This window comes from Microtus ochrogaster, chromosome 4 (genome assembly GCF_000317375.1).
Source record: "Microtus ochrogaster isolate Prairie Vole_2 chromosome 4, MicOch1.0, whole genome shotgun sequence".
NCBI lineage: Eukaryota > Metazoa > Chordata > Mammalia > Rodentia > Cricetidae > Microtus > Microtus ochrogaster.
The window spans coordinates 45910208-45929261 of NC_022011.1; the positions used below are offsets into that span (position 1 = coordinate 45910208).

The 19054-nt window shown below is 47.8% G+C and overlaps 1 protein-coding gene across 10 annotated transcripts in view; it reads left to right on the plus strand.

The window, feature by feature from the left end:
- The window catches only part of Fnbp1 (formin binding protein 1), a 123649-nt gene that overhangs the window by 28673 nt on the left and 75922 nt on the right, over positions 1–19054 (plus strand). For all 10 annotated transcript variants that reach the window (XM_013345872.2, XM_013345870.2, XM_013345873.2 and 7 more), the window contains exon 2: positions 11340–11455. In XM_013345872.2, coding sequence (XP_013201326.1) covers positions 11340–11455 — 116 coding nt within the window. The remainder of the gene's footprint in view (positions 1–11339; positions 11456–19054) is intronic.

The window sequence follows — 19054 nt, forward strand, 5'->3', positions numbered from 1 at the left end:
CTCGAACTCACAGAGATCCGCCTGCCTCTGCCTCCCGAGTGCTGGGATTAAAGGCGTGCGCCACCACCGCCCGGCTTCAGTTTTTGTTTTTAAAATTGTGTGTGTGTGTGTAACCACAACACACATGTGAAGGTCAGAGGCCACTTGTAGAAGTCGGTTGCCTCCAAACACCGTGTGGGTCCTGGGGATCAAACTGAGGTCGCCAGTCAGCAAACATCTGGCCTCTCTATTCCATGTTAAATGACGTGTTGATAGAGACTTTTTTCCTTTTAGTAAAAACATTAAACAAATAAAATAGTAATATCTGTGCTATTTTCGCGTGAATTACTGAAAGAAGTTACAGGAAATGAGGCCACAGTAAAGTGAAGGCAGGTGTTTTTTAGCATGTTGTCTGTATCAGTGTTCGCTTGTGTGCGGGAGCGTGCTTGTGGAATCCAGGGGTTGACACTTGGCATCTCCCTGAAGCGCTACTTTATTTACTGAGGGATTTACAGCAAAGGGGCTCTTGCTGTATGTTAGTCGGGCCAGCCACCTCCCCAGGCTGGAGTTACCTACTGGGTTTGTCTGTGGGTGCTGGGGACCCAAGCACCAGTCTTCACAGGACACAGCAAAGACTTTATCCACGGCCCCTGGGTAGTTTCACAACAGATATTGCTTTATGTTACTTCCTTAGGTGCCTTTAAAATAATAAGCCATGAATCAAGTCCATACGGCACAAAGTTGGAAACGACGAAAAGATGTTTGCTGAAGAAGCTTTGGCTCTTACGGAAGTGTAAATGGTGTGGGAGACCCTTCCTGGACCCAGTCCCAAAGGTCACCCAAGCATTTGTTCTGTGTCAAAAATGTGCTTGTCTTAGCCTGTCTGGTCTGCCGTTGTAAAATACCGTAAGCTGTGTGGCTCGTGAGAACCATGTATTCTTCCCAGTTCTGGAGGCTGGAAGGTCTAAGGTCAGAGGCTCACAGACGTGGTGTCTGGTGAGGGACCACTTCCTGGCACGCAGACACTAGACACTGTCTTATCACCGAAACCCCTCTTAGCAGAAATTAGAAGGGAGCAGTCAGGGCCTGCTGCTTAATCTGCTTCCATTTACGACACAGGCCCCTCCTTCATGACATCACCCTCCCCCAAAGCCACGCCCCCAGCCAGGATTGAATTTCAGTCCTGAATTTGGGTCATGTATAGTATTCAGTCTATAGCAATCCTATAAAGTTTCAAATCAAACAATCTAAGAAAAAACTTTTTAAAGTTTTGTGCTTGTGGGCATGCTTCTATCACTGCACACGTGTGGAGGTCAGAGGCCAGTTTGCTGCAGTGAGTTCTCTTCTACCATGTGGAGCCAGGATTCTAATTCAGCTTGGCAGCCATGGTGGCCAGAGCCATTACCTGCGGAGCCTTCTCTCAGTCCCTTTTTACAAAAAACATTCATTCAAAAAGTAGCACCCTTAACTACCTTAACATATAAAGAACAATATCAATACAAGAGGTACAAAGTTTCTGGTGGAAAAATGAATAATTATTAACTACAAGACAGTCCCGAGAAGAAATCCCAAAGGCCGAGGAGGCTGAGATGGGTCAGATGTGGTGGCCCATGCTTTTAATCCCAGCACTCCAGAGGCAGAGGCAGCCTGGTGTGCAGAGTGAAACTCTGCCTAGACCACAGGCATCTCCAGGGGTGAGTGTTAGAGAGATGGCTGGCTCAGCCTAGCTGGCTCAGCCTAGCGGAGACACGGTCTCTGCTGGATATTTTGTGTCACTTGACACAGCTAGAGACAGAGAGGAGGGAGCTCAACTAAGAAAATGCCTCCTCCTGAGATGAGGCCGCGGGCAAGCCTGGAGAGCATCCCTTAGTGCTTGATCGAGGAGGGCCCAGATCATTGAGGGTGGGGTCACCCCTGGGCTAGTCCTGAGTTCTCTAAGAAAGTAGGTTGAGCAAGCCATGGGGAGCAAGCCAGTAAGCAGCACCCTTCATGGCCTCTGCATCAGCTCCTGTCAAGCCCTGCTTGAGTTCCTGTCCTGACTTGCTTTGATAAATAGTGATATGGAAGAGTAAGCCAGATAAACCCTTTCCTCCCCAACTTGATTTGGCTGTGGTGTTTCATTGCAGCAATAGCAAACCTGATTAAGACACAGTCTGTTACTCACTGTAAAAAAAAAAATTGTGTTTGTAATTTCCATGAATATTTTGATTGATAGGGGATTTAATTATCTACATTCTTGGCTTTTATGCAATATTAATCCGAAATTTAACTTTGTATTTTCTAGCCCTCCTTCTCCTTCTTTCTTTATTTTTTTATTTTTGGTTTTGCGAGACAGGGTTTCTCTGTATCTTTGGAGCCTGTCCTGGAACTAGCTGTTGCAGCCCAGGCTGGCCTTGAACTCACAGAGATCCGCCTGCCTCTGCCTCCCGAGTGCTGGGATTAAAGGTGTGCGCCACCACTGCCCGGCTCTTCCTCTCTTTTTTAAGATTTACTTTTATTTGTGTGTGTGAATGTTTGCCACATGTGTGCCGGTGCCCACAGAAACCAAACGAGGACATGGGATCCCCTGGAGCTAGAGTTATAGCTGGGTGTGAGCTGTCTGATGTGGGTTTTGGGAATCAAACTCACATCCTCTGGAAGAGCCGCAGCAAACACTTTTAACCACTGAGCCTTCTCTCTGTCCCCTTCCCTGCCCCCACCCCTGCTCCAGCTGTCCTCTTTTTCCCCTGACAGGGTCTCATTGTAGGCCAGGCTTTATTCAAATTTATAGTAATCCAATATGCCCAACTAACCCTGGATTCATTTTGTTTTTTTCTTTTCCTAAGTGTGAAATTGTATATGCAATTGATAAACAATCCATACGCGGGCATTACTTGGAGCCTTTTTCTGAAGAATGATTTCAGAGTGATTTTTCCTGGGGACAAAGTAGGAAGTGTATCCATCAGAGAAAGAACCGTAGTTCGATACTTTGTGACAGGCTTTTGAAATTGATGTCAGTGTTTCTTTCCCAAATGTTTTATCTTCATTTTTATCATTAGTTGGCAGAGACTCAAGTGGCCTAACGGTTTCTCTTGTCTCAAAGATTTTCCCATTAACCCAATTACAGATACGCTAGTAAATATTTACAGACTAAATATTTGTGACATATTGCAAAGGAATGTATGAAAACATGTCTGTATAGAATACTATTCACAGCTGGATGGTGGTGGCGCACACCTTTAATCCCAGCAATCAGGAGGCAGAGGCAGGTGAATGAATCTCTGTGAGTTCGAGGACAGCCTGGTCTACCAAGTGAGTTCCAGGACAGGCTCCAAAGCTACAAAGAAACCCTGTCTCGACAAAACAAACAAACAAACAAACAAACAAACAGCAAACAAAAAAACCCAATAATAATAGGAATACTATTCACAAGCCAGACAAAGTGCCACACACACGCCTATGATCCCAGCACTTGTGAAACAGAGGCATGTCAGTCTCTGAGTTCAATGCCAACCTGGTCTATATAGAGAGACTTTTTCTCAAAATGGACAAGTAAACAAACCTTAAAGAATTCTGTTTGTTTATGTGTTTGTGCAATATAAGCTCACGTATTGTGTGTATTGTGTGTATGCATGCTGGCATGGCCCCACAATTAGTTTCCTTGAAGTTTGTGATTTTGTAAGCAGCTGAGACATAGTTTATCGATATTTGTGGGGGGGAGCGTGCATCTGTGCATTTGCATTTAGAGGCCAGAGGCTGATGTCAGATGTCTTCTTTAGTCGTTCTCAATCTTATTTTTTGAAACATGCTATATCACCAAGCTTGGAGCTTGCTAATTTTGCAAAACTTGTTGGCCAAGAGAGTCTCCAGTCTCTTCCTTTCTCGTGTTAGGAGTCCAGGCCGTGGAAGATCCTAACACAGGTCCTCATTTTTGCACAGCAAGCACTTTGCCCACTGAGCCATCCCTCCAGCCCATTGCTTACTTTTATTTTTTCGTAACTATGTGCACCATGTGCGCGCAGAAGCCCTTAGAGGTCAGAAGAGGGTGTTGATCTCCAGAAATACAGTTGTAGGCTGGAAACTGTATTTCCTCTTCAAGAGCAGTAAATGTTCCTAATGGTTGAGCCATCTCTCTGGCCCTGCCTATCGTGGGTTTTTTTGTTTTTTTTTTTTTGTTTTTTGTTTGCTTGTTTTATGTTGAAGCAAGGTCTCTTGCACCCCAGGTTACCCTCAAAGTTTCCTTGTAACCAAGAATGACCTTGAACTCCTAATCCGCCAACCTCTGCTTCCCCAGTGCTGGGATGGATCCTAGGTATGTGCCTGTACCTGGCTCAGATTCACGGTCAAGCCTCCTTCCTTCATGTATGTGTTGTGATTGAATGCACACTTCAGCACATTCGTGTACAGCAGAACATTTGCATGTTTGAGTCAGAAGCTGATGAGTGGCTTGGCTTTCTTGAGACGTCACTTTCACCTCAAAGGCAAGCTCTTGATATGTGGCAGCCGTTTTCCTGCACCGAATGAAGAGCAGCTAGCAATACTTTTTGCTAATTATAGCATTCTGGCTTCATGTAAAAAATTAGAATTTGGGAGCCGGGTGGTGGTGGTGCACGCCTTTAATCCCAGCACTCAGGAGGCAGAGGCAGGTGGATGTCTGTGAGTTTGAGGCTCAGCCCAGTCTACAAGAGCTACATCCAGGATAGGCTCTAAAGCTGTCTCGAAAAACAAACAAACAAACAAAAATTTGGAATTTGAGAAAATTTGTATTTTTACTCTGAGTCTGACAGCTTCTAAATATTTAAATACCTAAAAAAGCAGAGACAGAAAATGATGAGACATATGTAATGGTGAATCTTAGAAGATCTCCATATACCAAGGAAAGTATTTCCTAAATAAAAATCTAGTGTGCTTGCTGTCATAAAACACTAACCAAAAGCAACCTGGGGATCCTTTTGCTTATAGGTTACTGTCCATCACGAGGCAGGAACCTGCCCGTGGTGGGTGAGGTTCTCCTATGGCAATTAGTAATCAAGTAAAAAGCCCCACAAACATGCACACAGACCAGTCTGATGGAAGTGATTCCTCAGTTGAGGCTTGGTGTATCACGTTGACTCCCGAGGCTACCTGACACCACCAGATAAAGCATAATCGTGCGTAGGCAAAGTGCTGTTCGCAATGTCAGGACGACTGGTGGGCTTCGCTGTCACTGACCTGGAGAGTTTGTTGCTATGGCTGCTGATATCATATGGTTTCTAGTCTTTGAGAAGCTATTGGTGTGGTACACAGGAAGAGATGCAGTTATCCACAAAAATCATTGAACCACTCTTCTTAGGGCCGGGAATGTGGGCCAGCGTAGAGTGAATGCCTGGTATACCAGGGCCAGAGTCCACCCGCAGCACTCGGCCCCCACAAAAGGTAAAGACCACCAGGTGTACATACACCTGTTATACCAGGACTTGAAAGGTACAATGCAGGGCTCAGGCGTTCAGCATCACTGGGCTACATAGTGAGTGTAAGGCTACCCTGGGCTATAAAAAAAGACACTAGCTAGAATGAATGGATGGATGGATGAATAAAAAAAGAAAGAAAAACAAAAATGGGGGAAGGCAGTCAGGCTGGGTCCTCGCTTTCTCCCTGCCTGCCTGAGTGAGTGCAGCTGTCTTTCTTCCTAACTCTCCTGGTCAGCAGCGGCTGCAGAAGGAACACAGAAACAGCCTGGCCTCTGTGAGTCGCTCTTCCTGCTCTCGGGCTTGGGCTTGGTTTAGGAAACTCCAGTTTGTAAGCAGAAAAGCGATGTCATTTGCATAAACGTGATGCACTTGTTATTGCCACATACGCAAATCAATAGATTTTCTTAAATCTCTATTTCACATAAAAGAAATAGTAATAGATATAATCCTCTTAAAGACTCCTTAGAGGCCTTAATAAATTTTAAGAGGGCAAAAGGTCTGGAGGGCTACAGCCATGTGACCCCAGGGAAAAGGAAGGGCTTGTTTGTTACATTGTACATATGCCACTGTGTGCACATGGAGGTCAGAGGGCAAGGTGTGGGAGTCCGTTCTCTTCCGCCATGTGGGTCCGGAGATGGACTCAGGCTTGGAGGTGAGAGCCTTTATCTGCTGAGTCATCTCAGGCCACTGACTTTTTTACTTGGTTTTGTTTTGAGACTGTGTTGGCCTTGAATGCCCGGTGATCCTCTATTTCAGCCTACCAGCTGCTGGCTCGCAGGCTGCGCCACCAGGCCGCCTTAAGAAAGCATAGATTCTCGAGAACAGTACCATCCGCACTGGAGCCTGGAATATTTTTTTCAAGGACCATTTACAATGTTTACTCACAAAGGAGTCTTTTTTAAGATTTGGAATTTCTTCCCATTAAATTTTCCACATTTTAGTCAAGAATGTAAGTGGGCCGGTTAGTTTTTCATCTGTTTTAAATTTTCCTCTGGCTGCCTTGTTCTGTGATAGTAGCAGCAGGGTGTGGTTCCCTCAGGGATGCCTTAGTCGCCTACAGAGGATGCTGCCTGAGGCAGCAGGCATTCATTTTCTTGTTACTATTTAAGGCTTTATTATGAAGATCCTCTGTCCTGTTTGATTCTGTTTTCTTTGTTTGGTTGTGATTTTTATTCTGTTTTGTTTTTTATTGTTGTTGTTTTTTTGTTTTGTTTTTGTCTGTCTGTTTTGAGACAGGATGTTTCTGTGTCTCTGTATAGCCCTAGCTGTCCTGGAACTCACTCTATAGACCAGGCTGGCCTCAAACTTGGAGATCCGCCTGCCTCTGCTTCTGAGTGCTGGGATCAAAGGCTTGCACCACCGCATCCAGCTGGATCCTGTTCTTTGAGGAAGGACTTTGGTACAGTTCACAAAATGATCTTGGTAACTGCTAACTATTAAACATTGTTGAAGACTATGGCGTAGCTCAGCTAATAGAGAGCTTGCCTAGCATGCACAAAGTCCTGGGTCTGATTGCCAAGACCAGCTTGGTGATTCGTGTCTCTAATTCTAGCGCACGGGAGGTTGAGGATCAAGAGTTCAGGGTCATCCTGGCTACATAGGGAAGTTCGAGGTCAGCATGGGCTACATAGAACATACCCTCTCAAAGTTGAAGCTAACGAAAACGTATTAGATGCCAGTTAAAGGTAGGTTAAGTTCCTTGTGGAAGGCTTTTTTGTTTTTGTTTGCAGAGACTCCTTGCTATAGAGCGTTGAAGGTGGTGTGTCAGGCAGATTGTCAATGGGACAGAGTGGAATCCAAGAGCAGGAGGAGCCTTTGGGAGCTTTCAGAGGTGATGGCCATGTAGAGAGAACTCAAGGGAAGGGGAGAGTTTTCTTTTTGTCAGTGCTGAGGCTAGAACCTTGGGCACCACACTCTCTACCACTGAGGTGCAGCCTCAGCTCTTAGATAGATAGATAGATAGATAGATAGATAGATAGATAGATAGATAGATAGATAGATAGATGAAATAATAATGTTAATATATTGTGTGTGCAGGTATGTTTGTGTCTATGGAGGTTAGAGGTCAGGTGCCATCTTCAGAATCACCATCCACCTACCCAGCACTGGGGACTTTGACTGACGGGGCTGCTGTGGATTGGACTCGGGTGTTCATGCTCTCAAGACAAACACGTTGTCACCCACAGAGCCATCGCCCCAGCTTTTATTTTTAAGCAAATCTGGTTGGTATGAAACTAGATCAAGAAAGGGTCACTGACCACAGAGCACTTTGGAGAAGTCCTGAGTGCTAAGAGCCGTTCATTCATAGCCGTCTCTTGAGTTCTTCGTGTATTTGCCTTCTCCCGCTGTTTACAGAGACCTGCCGTCCTGTTTACCCTGCTCATTCGCTCAACCACCCTCCTCTGTAGAGATAACATAAATAAATAATCTTCTGAGCAGCGGTTCTTGAAATGGAATCTGGGAGGGGTGTGGAATAGATTGAGAACTAAAAAGCAATACAATTTTAAGTCTTTGTCTCCCCTGCCCCCCCCCTTTTAAAAATAACAACATTTTAAAAGATTGGTTATAAGGATAAGAGTTTTCCAGGGGTTATTTTTAGTGAGAGTCATTTGGTGGCAGAAGGTCCGGTGTCTTTAGCTGATATTGTTCTGTGCAGCTGGCTGGGAGCAAGACTAAAGCAGCTAAGCTAGATATATGGTGACTGTTGTTACAGTTGTTACAGTTCACTGTCAATTTGACCCCTGAGAAGGAAGTCTCAGTGGAAGGAAATGTCCACACCAGATTGCCTTGTGGGCATGATTATGGTGCTTGTCTTAGCTGTTAATTGATTTAGGAGGACCCAGCCCATCGTGGGTAACACCATTCCCTAGGCTGGTGGTCCTGGGTCCGTGTTTGAAGGCTTGGTCCCAGCATCCTCCTCCATGGTTCCTCCTTCAGATTCCTGCTTGAGTTCCTGCCCTGACTTTCTTCAACGAGGGTTGTGATCTGGAGTGTTAGTGGACTCCTACACTTTCTCCTCTCCATCGCCTCTGGTCAGGGTGTCTTTTCACAGCCTCAGGTAGGAAACTGGGACACTTGACAACTGACTCAAGGTTGATGCTAAAGCAGCTGAAAGCACAGCTCAGCTCCAACACTCAACAATACCACGTTGTGTTTGAAGAGGTTGAATCACACACAAGGAATCAAAAGACAAAAGGAAGCTTTTAGAAGGTGTGGCTATGTATTTGTGGGGTAGGCTGTGGCGACGGTCGGTCTCTTCCTTCAGACTCTTCAGGTTGTATATAAGTGTAGATAGCTTTTATTGTTGCTCACAGAGTTTCACGGTGTTGCTTAGGCTGGCCTTGAACTCCTGGGCTCCTGTAATTATGCTATATCAGCTTCCTGAGATTATAAATGTCTATATCACTGTACAGCCTCAGGTAAACTGCTTCAGTGGGTGTACCCATCATAGTCTTGACTGCTTTGCTCATATTCTCACTCCTCCCACTCTTCAACTGGAGCTCAGTCCAGTGTTCCACTGCGGGGCTCTACCTCTGTTTCCATCAGTTGCTGGATGAAGGTTCTATGGTGACATTCAAGATAATTCATATATTTTTGTTGTTGTCTTATTTTGTTTTGTTTTGTTTTTTTTTTTTTTTTGAGACAGGCTTTCTTTGTGTAGCTTCGGAATCTGTCCTGGAACTTGCTCTGTAGACCAGGCTGGCCTTGAACTCACAGAGATCTGTTTGCCTTCCCAGTGCTGGGATTAAAGATGTGCGCCACTATGGCCTGGCTATTTTTTATTATTTGTATGTGTGTGTTCATGAGTGTAGATTTGGGCACGTAAGTACAGTGCTTGAGGAAGTCAGAAGAAGCCTAAGATCCCCTGGAGTGACACAGGGCTAAGTGGATGCTGAGACTAGAACTCACGTCTTCTATGAGAACAATAGGTCGTCTTAAGCACTGAGCCATCTCCAGCTCACCCGCACCCCTTTTTTGAGATGGGGTCCTATGTAGACCAAGCTGTTCAAATTTGCTATGTAACTGAGGATGGCCTTAAACTTCCCATCCTCCTGCCATCCCCTTCTGAGAGCTGAGATCACAGGTGTGAGCCCTCACACCCGATTCAGGAGGAACCTGGGGCTTCATGTGCTAGGCCAGCACTCCATCAGCTGAGCTATAGCCCCAGTGCTGTGCCAATGTCAATCATATCTCAGGGAAAGGGCTAGAAAGAGCAGCTGAAATGTGTTGTTTATGTATTGCTTTGCTTGTTTTGGTGAAACTAGGCAGGGCTTCTGGGCACACTCTGGACGCGCAGCTGAGCTGTTGAGATGGTTGGTGGCCTGTGTCGGTGAAGTACTGCGGCTGACCAGAGCTCCATCCTCCTGAGGTTCCCAGTGAGGCAGCAGCAGCCCTCCCATCTGACCTAGCTCCAGACTCATCCGGGTTGCTCTAATGCATTCTCTGGCCCTGTTCCACGCTCTCTGGCTCCACTTCCTGGGCCAGTGCTCCTGGCTGCTCTTGTGTGGTGCCGCCCACCCTCTGGCACTCCAATCTGTGGCTGTCCTTTCAGACCCATCCACTCCCTGGCATCCTACTGTGAGCTCAGTCCATCTGCGCTTCAAGGCGCTGTTGTACGTACCAAACCCTCGGCTCGCATGGCCAAACTGCTTAGAGTCTTCCTCCCTGTAAGAACTATTCATTTGCACTCAGGAAGTCGAACCCAGGTCACCCTGGAGCCCTTCCCCCTTGTTTAGAGTTTGCAGCCAACATGTCGCTTACAATAGCATTTGCCAAGTGTCTCCAAAATGGCTCCCGCCTGCTCTCGTTTTCAGACCATTAGGACAGTCTCCTGGCCTTGGTCTCACAGGATTCCATGCAGACCTGGGGTCACACTTTTACAAGAGCAGTCTGTGCCTGCTAGAGTCTGAGCTCCGTCACTGTGCGCTGCAGGCCTTGGATAACCTGACCCCACACCTCTGCCCATTCCCCAGTGCCCTCCCATCCTCACCTGCACTCCAGGGGGACAAACCCATCAGAGTCTCTGCAGCCGGCACACCTGCCTGCCTTTCCCTTAGAGCAGAAACACCCAAGGTGAACGAGGCGCTGCAAGGTGCGCTTTACCCTGCTCAGTTTTGGTTCCCTGGATCCAACCACTGTTTGCGACACGTAGTGTAGCAAAGTCCACACTGAACTGTTCTAACCATTTGAAAAACGCCAAATTTCATAACCCTTCCCCTACCACCTCCTCTCCCCAAATTTAAGCAACTGGTTTGTCCTTTCAAAAAAAAAAAAAAAGAAGAAGAAGCTGGGTGTGGTGGCACACTTCTTTAGTTGCAGCACTCCTGAGGCAGAGGCAGGTGGATTTCTGTGAGTTCCAGGCCAGCTAGGGTTATATAGTGAGACCCTGTCCCAACATAAAAGGAGAGGGCAAAGCTGGAGAGACGGCTCAGCTGTTAGAGGCACTGGCTGCGTTTCCAGAGGACCAGGCTTTGATTCCCATCACGCATATGGCAGTTCACAACTGCCTGTAACTCCAGATTCAGGGACATGGTACACTTACATACACACAGGCAAAGCACCCGTGTACATTTAAAAAAATAAGAATTTATTTTTTTTATTTATTGTGTGTGTGAATGTGTGTGTGTGTTTTACCTGTCAGCTTTTGGCATCGAGACATTTTCCTTTGCAATGGAGCATTAATTATATATAGAAGCTATGTGTCTAAAGGGGAGAGAGAGCAGGGATGAATGGGTTGCAGATCCTAACTCTGGAGCATGCTAAACCAAATTTGGTAATGTTGATGCAACGCTCTCAACAGAAAAACCCCCAGTGTCATCATGGAAAATGTTCGCGCTGCTTTCCTGGATAGGTGAATGATGAAGAGGGTTGCTCCCTGGAGCTGGTGGCTGGAAAGAGACAATAAACTCCTCTCTTTCTCTCTTCAAACAGGATCAGTTTGACAACTTAGAAAAACATACACAGTGGGGAATCGACATTCTTGAAAAGTACATCAAGTTTGTCAAGGAGAGAACCGACATTGAGCTCAGCTATGCCAAGCAGCTCAGGTAAGATTGCGGCTGCGGCCCTGCAAATACGAGAAAGAAAGGCTCATTTCTCTTTTTTATTAAATTTTTTTTATTACATTTATTTATTTGTAGGGCAGGGGAATGTATGTGCCAAGCACTTGTGTGGCAGGCAGAGCACAAGGAGTTGGTTTTCTCTCCTTCTGTAGTGTGGGTCCCGGGGATTGAACTCAGATCATCAGGCTTGGTGGCAAGCCCTTTTACCCCTCCGCCCTAACATATGCTGCTTGCCAGCCAGATGCAAGCTTGATTTCTATTCTCATTTCACAGTGTGTGTGTGTAACCTTTTCTTCTAAAGTAATGTGTCACTGGAAATAATTGTTTTTTAGTATAGAAATTGATTTTTCATAAGATAGTAAAAATAAAGAATGAAGCTTGTACTTGAGTTTGTTCAATTTTTCTATTTGTGGCAAGGTCTCTGTAACCCAGGCTAGCCTTGCGTTCACTATATAGTGGAGGCTGGCCTGAGCTCCTGCTCCTCCTGCGTCCACCTCCTGAGAGCTGGGATTGCAGGTGTGTGCCCGCAATCCTGTTTCATTGTGTTTTCTTTTGCTCCGCGTTGTTCTGGTTTGTTTCACAGTGCTTCCCATTCAAGTCGGGGTCTTGGGCCTCTAGGTAAACCCCCACTTTTACCATATCCCTCACCTGTCACCTTGTCCTCTGCACCTGACCTCTAGGCCTGCCCGGGTCTTTGTTTTCTTTTAATGAATTTTGGAGAAGCTTGGCTATCGGTAAACTTCATTTTGGAATATACACGTGCACAGAGAAACACAGGAACCCACATGAAAGGCTCCCGACTAGCCCTGACTTGCCATCACTGGTGTGGATCAGTAGCACCTGCCTTGAGTTTCCTGTAGATGTACCCATTGGCTCTGATCCTTGAAAAATCAGACTTCGCAGGTGGTGGCGGCGCACGCCTTTAATCCCTGCACTCGAGGCAGAGGCAAGCGGATCTCTGTGATTTCGGGGCCAGCCTGGTCTACAGAGTGAGTTCCAGGTCAGCCAGGGCTACACAGAGTAACCCTGCCCCCCAAACAAACAAACACAAAAACTCTGACTTCTTTTGCCCCGCACTGGCTGGGAGGTTTGCTGCCCTGTGGTTATTGCTTGTATTTCCCTGCTCCCTATTTTCCTGAGAGGGCTTCCACTCTCTTGCCACTCAGCAGCTGGTTGTTTCCGCTCATGCTGGGCTCCTTTTTTGCTATTAAATTTTAATTACATTATTTGTTTATTGTGTGTGTATGGAGAAGGTGGACATACCACTGCCAGCATCTGTGAGGTCAGAGGACAACTTTGTGTTCTCTCCACCACGTGGGCTTCTGGGGTTGAACTCAAGCCACAGACTTGGCACCAATGTCTTGGCCTGCTGAGCCCCCTCCCCAGCCCTCACAGGCCACTGGTGCATGTCGGGACTGTTTTCTTCATTAGTGCAGGATTGGACTGGGGCTCACAGCGTGTACCTCTGCCTGGCTTTAGCAGTACTTGAACTAGTGGACATTCTCACTGTTTCGCTCTCCAGCAGGTGTATGGGGTCCCAGGGAGCAGATCTGGCAAGATCTGTGATGGGGGTTTTAGGGTTGAAACCTAGGCCCGGGCATCTCCCACAAGCTAGTCCCGGTCGCTTGTCCCAACACACCCATTAGAGTCGAGTGGGCCTGAAAGGCAGAGAAAGGATCTTTACTCAGTGTGGCCACACTGGGGAGAGGAGCAGAGAGGTCCAGTGACCTCCAAGTCCGACTATGGGTCCTGGCTGCCCAGCGTTTAAATGGAAAGCAGGAGTGCACAGGGTGAGCAGTCCTGACCCATGACTGGTCCATTCATGTCGACGTCCTAGCTCTAGTATGTCCTACGAGGTGGTCTGATAAACTGTCAGAAGTTTGTGACATCTCAGTACCAGTCTTCAACCTATTCATGAATGTGGATGAATAAGTGTGTGCAGGAGTGTGTGTTTGGGTGTATGAATGTGTGTAAGGAGTGTGTGTTTGTGTGTACATGTGCAGGACTCTGTGTGTGTGTGTGCGCGTGCGCATGCGTGTGTATGCATGCATGAGTGTGTGTACACGTGTATAGGAATACGCACACCACCACACAAATGGAGAGATCAGAGACAACTCTGTGGAGCCAGTTCTGCCTTCCATTCTTATTTGCACGTTCCAGGGTTCAAACTCAGGCCACCAGGCTTATGCAGCAAACTTCTTTACCCACTGAACCATCTTGCTGACCCGGATCAACCCAACTTTAGCTTTTCTCTTGCTCCAGAATGAAATTCCCTGGGAAATTTTAGTTGGAGGTCACTGTTAGAAAGGAATAATAGCACAAGTTATCCCCTCTCCTTCTGGGGAGCTGTGAGCTTTCCTAATCCTTTCGATTTATCTGGGAAATTTGTTTGGGATATAAAATATTTTCAAGTTGTCACTAAAGGACTGGGGACGTGCCTGGTACAGGGCTTGCCTAGCACACACGGAGCTCTGGGTTCCATCCCCAGCATGATGTGAACTGGGTATGGTGGTGCAGGCACTCGGTGCTGCAGGCACTCGACAGACCAGGAGTTCAAGGTCATCCTCAGCTGTTCCAATCTAGGATGCCACAAGGCTATCATTTTTGCTTAAATAAGCATCTCAGTGCTGGCTGTGGAAAACTCCTGGCACGACACATTCTGTTTACACTGAGAAGCTGGAATGCAGAAACCAAGAAAGCATGTTTTCTACTGGCTGGACCAGGTCAGTTTCTAGAACCCCACAAAGGTCTGGGTCTTACTAGCAAATGACTGCTTTACGTTGGTTAGTCCTGATAGGTTGTCATTCGTGTGAAAATGGGTTACACTGCCTGGCTGAGCACTTGAGAGGCAGAAGCAGGTGGATCTCTGTGAGTTCGAGTCTAGTGGAAGGAGATAACTGACTCCGTGTCTCCTGGGAGGGAGGGAGGAAAAGACAGAGAGAATGTGTACACCACAGCCTAGCCATGGGTCTTCCCTCGGGGACTTGCTGTTTCATGTCTTCATTTCTCTTTGGTTTCTTCCTGGTGCCTCAGTCCTTTTCACCATGTGCTGTGCAGGTCTGTCTGCAGCTTTCGTGGACATGGAAATGGCCTTTTGTCCTCCTTGGAAGCATCGGAAGCATCTTCCTTCCCTGGAGACCAAATGCCAGTCTCTTGGGTTCCTCCCACGTCACTGCTTTTTATCCTTGCCCTTAAAGCTGCTGTGTGCAGCATCCAGTTCCTGTTTCTTTCGCTCCAGTCTGTGCTCTCTCCTTGACCCCCAACTATTAGGCTTTAGCACCTATGGGTGTAGCAATCACTCCCTCCCAACCGTGTCTCTCCAAGCTGTTTCCATCTCTCCCAGACTCCGGAAGTGGCTTACGGAAGCTCCCTGGGATTTCTGACCAATGCCTGCATCCACACATGTCTGAAAGTACTGGCTCAGGTTCCACCTCTCCTGTGACTGTGTGCCTCCCCCCAACCCCCGCCCCGGCTTCGGGCAGATGTTCCAGAGTCCTATTAGTGTCTTCTCACCTCCCTCCCCAAGCCATCAGGACAGACCGACCATCTACTCTACTCCTCATTCTGACCCAGGATCTGGACCCTGCTTGTTGGCACCATGCTACCCTTGGGTCACCATTGTCTCTTGCCTGAATCATTACCCATTGAGTCGCCTTGCTGTTCCCTGTCTGCTGGCTTTCTACGAAGCAGTCACATTAGTTCCTCAGCAATTCCCCATTTCTTTCTAAGTCTCCAAAGTTCTTCCGACAAATGCCTAAAAAGCCTTGCATGCCTGGGCTCTCCTCTGGCCATGCTGTTTTCCTTTTTAAACATGCTCAGTGCCTGCATGGCCTTGGTGGGAAAGGCTGGGGCCAGTCAGAGCACCTTCCTTGTGGAAAACTTGACCTTTTCTGAGTCAGTCCGTGCAGTGTGACCATGCGTCCAAGCTCTGCCTGGATGCTGGGCATGCTCTCCAGTTATGTTCCTGTTTGGGCGCTGTGGTTACCTGGCTCCTTACTTGTGGAATTTGATAAAGCCTGGTGTGTTTATTCATTCACCACTGGTGTGTTTTCGCCCAAAGTTCCTTTCCTGAGTCCGGCATTGCTCTTCCCGTTTCGCTCGGCTCTGCTGGCTCCATCCCCTCTATTGCTGTGCAGGTTTGTGCTTCAGGTTTGTCATTGGTGTGAAATACTCCAGGGAGGGGGCGAGTTGCTTACTTTTCTGGTGTGCTTTTCGTTTTCCTCCAGGTTGGGTTTTCTCCTCTTTCCTCCTTCCCTTCTCCTTCCTTCAGTGCCTGACCAATCTTTTCCCGGTGGGTCTGCTTGACCTAGAGAGTTTGGCCAAGTGGCCGAGCTCATCTTCTAGGCCCTAGTGCTGGGGAGGCAGTCCTGTGTTTGCTTCACAGAATTTGATTTGGGGCACATCATTCTCTGGGATTCGTCTTCTTCAACTGTAAAACCTGAATAGTGAGAAGTTCCGCCTTCTGAAGGGGTTGAGTGACTTTTCTCGTCACTGTGACCAATAGAAAGGAAGGGTTTGTTTGTGCTCACAGTTTAGGGGGACACAGTCCCTCATGGTGATGGAGCTTGAGGCAGCTGGTTATGGTGTGGCTGCAGTCAGGAAGCAAAGAGGTGAATGCTGGTGCCAGAGTCCCTTTTCCTTCAGTCCGGGCCCCCAGCCCATGGCATGGTGCTGCCCATATGCAGAGTGCCTCTTCCCTCCTCCGTTAAACCCCCCTGGAAGTGCCCTCCCAGACGCACTCAGGGGTGTACTTACTCCATGGGGACTCTACCTCAGGTCGTGCTGACCATGAGGATTACCTGTCACAAGGACTGAAGGAGATGAGGTTGAGCGTCTTTCAACTGACTCCCGGCACACCCATCTTATGCTGATGGCTCTGGAAATGACTGCCCCTTGGGTGTTTTTATTCAGACGCTGAAGCTGAAGGGTTTGCTGTGCCTGGAGGCTGGGAGAGATGGCTGGGGAAGGGGTCCGACCTAGGGATTCTGAGTTATTGTCTGTCCTGAAACTCCTTGGCTGTGGACTGAATCGTTCAGGAGAAGTGGCCTTGCTCCTGTGGAATCCCTAGGTTTATGAGGCTTCTGCATGCCTGCAGCTTGAGGCCTGAGGAGTGGAGACCAGAGGTGAGCCCACCGATGGGAAGCGGCAGCATGGGCATTGTCAGGGCAGCTCCCCTGTCCCTAAGTGTGTCCTCCCTGTTTGAACTGACTCAGAGCTGTGGCCTTACTTCCCTTCTTGTGGTCAGGTGGGTGGCATCAGCATCTCTGTTCTCAGGTGCCGCTTTCCAAAGTGTGTGGACTGAGGGTAGGTGTCTTGCTGCAGCTGATCATTGTCTAATAATGCAAACCTCCCCCTCTCCCCCTGTCTGTCTGTCTGTCTGTCTCTCTGCAATCTCTGTACCACTGAGCTACATCCTGGTTGTGTGTGTGTGTGTGTGTGTGTGTGTGTGTGTGTGTGTGTGTGTGTGTGTGTGTTTCAAGACAGGATTTCTCTGTGTAGCTTTGGAGCCTGTCCTGAAACTCTTTAGACCAAGCTGGCCTCGAACTCACAGAGATTTGTCTGTCTCTGCCTCCTGAGTACTGAGATTATAGGTATCCACCACTTGGCCATTTTATATTTTATATTTGAGACATAAAAGCCCTGGTTAACTTTGAACTGACTCCACAGTCCAGTCAGGCCTTGAATTTAGGATCCACTTGCCTAGACTTCCTGAGCAGCTCAGGTCAGTGCCTCCAGCCAGGGTCCTGGTCACCTTCTATGCAGTCCTTTTCCTTTGCTTTCCCGTCATCCAGATATCTTGTGGTTCAGAGAAATAAAAGGAAGAACAGCCCCAAACATTCCTGGGCTCCACCCTGGCAGTCCTGGTTCAGAGCACCTGGAAAGGGGCCCAAAGATCCGCTTTGAAAGCCTCCCGTGGTTCCTAGCATTGGCTGGCCTCAGCCAGCAGCCTCATGAACTCCTCGTCTCCTCTTCCCTTCTCGTTAGTCTACCCAAAAAGCTGGTTTCATACAGGATGCACACTCCGTTCCTCAGCGGATCCCACCAATGTGAAAGTGATGTTTTAAGGGCTTCCCTGCTTGCTTGTTTTTGTTTAAAAAACAAAACAAAAAAAGCTTAATACAAGGCCAGGAAGCCTGTCCCTAGACAAGGGGTTGGGAAGGGTTTATAGTGAAAAGAACCTGGACTTGGAGCTTTGGAGCTGCCTCAGTGGGTAAGAATGCATATTAGTCAAGCATGAGGTTGTGAGTTCAAATCCCCAGAACCCACAAAAATAGCTGGGCATGGCCTTATATGCCTATAGTTTCAGAGCTGCAAGGCGTGGAGACTTTACGGTCACTGAGACTTGCTGACTGCCAGCTTGGTTCCAGCTTCTGTCTCAGGGAAACAAGGCAGAGAGAGGGGGAGCTCAGGACCCTGGCTGCTGTGTGTGTGTGGATGCTTGGATGCGAATATACCACACATCACACACGCTCAGACTTTTGCAAAAAAGTTGGGGGCGGGCATGGTGGCACATGCTTTTAATCCCAGCACGCAGAAAGCAAAGGCAGGTGGATCTCTGTGAGTTCGAGGCCAGCTTGGTCTGCATAAAGTGTTCCAGAACAGCAGGGCTACATAGGGTCTCAACAGAATATCACTCATAACAGATCTTTCTCCTTACTTAGGAACTGATGGTAAACGGGGAATCTCACACCTGTGGGTGCACATGATGGCACACATTCTTAGTTCTAGCAATCTGGAGGCAGAAGCAGGCAAATCTGTGAGTCTGAGGCCCTCCTGGCTATGTATTGAATCCTGGGGAAAAAGAGTACCCTTTTTAGTGGGCTTGATGGCCCGGGCTGTCATCCCAGTACTCAGGAGCCTGAGACAGGAGAATCATCACAAATTCAAGGCCAGCCTGGACTACAGAACTTATTTGTTTGTTTAAATTTTTACTTGTTTGTTTGTGGGAGGGGGCAGCTACAGTGCACATGTGGAGGTCAGAGGTCAACCTGTGAGAATCAGTTCTCTCCTTCCACAGGGCGGGTGCTGGGTACCAAACTCATGTCATCAGACCTGGTGGCCAGTGAGCCCTTTTGCTGGTCCTTAGGAGCAGCCCTTACCACATGTAGTAGGTTCAGCTTCCCTCAGTTCCATGTAGCATGGAAATTATTTTTGTGGCTGTGCAGGTCTGGAAGCTAAAAAGAGAATGTGGATTTAAAGAAGTGACTTTGTTTAACTTCACAGTTTTGGGAATTTTTATGTGAGGTGTTTTCAGTTTGTAAGTTATGGCTAACAAAGGAACGGTTACTATTTCAAACTGCACTAAAAATACCTGGAGGGTAGCCACGGGACTCTTCAGGGTGCCCAGCTTCCACACACCAAAGAACCCACGTTCACCCTGACCACTCCGATTGTCCCCTCCGAGCTGGCTCTGCAGTGACCTTGACCCCTCCAGCCTGGCTCTGCAGTGGCTTTGTCCCCTTCGAGCTGGCTCTGCAGTGACTTTGTCACTTTGTCCCCTCCAGCCTGGCTCTGCAGTGACTTTGTCCCCTCCGAGCTGACTCTGCAGTGACTTTGTCCCCTCCAGCCTGGCTCTGCAGTGAC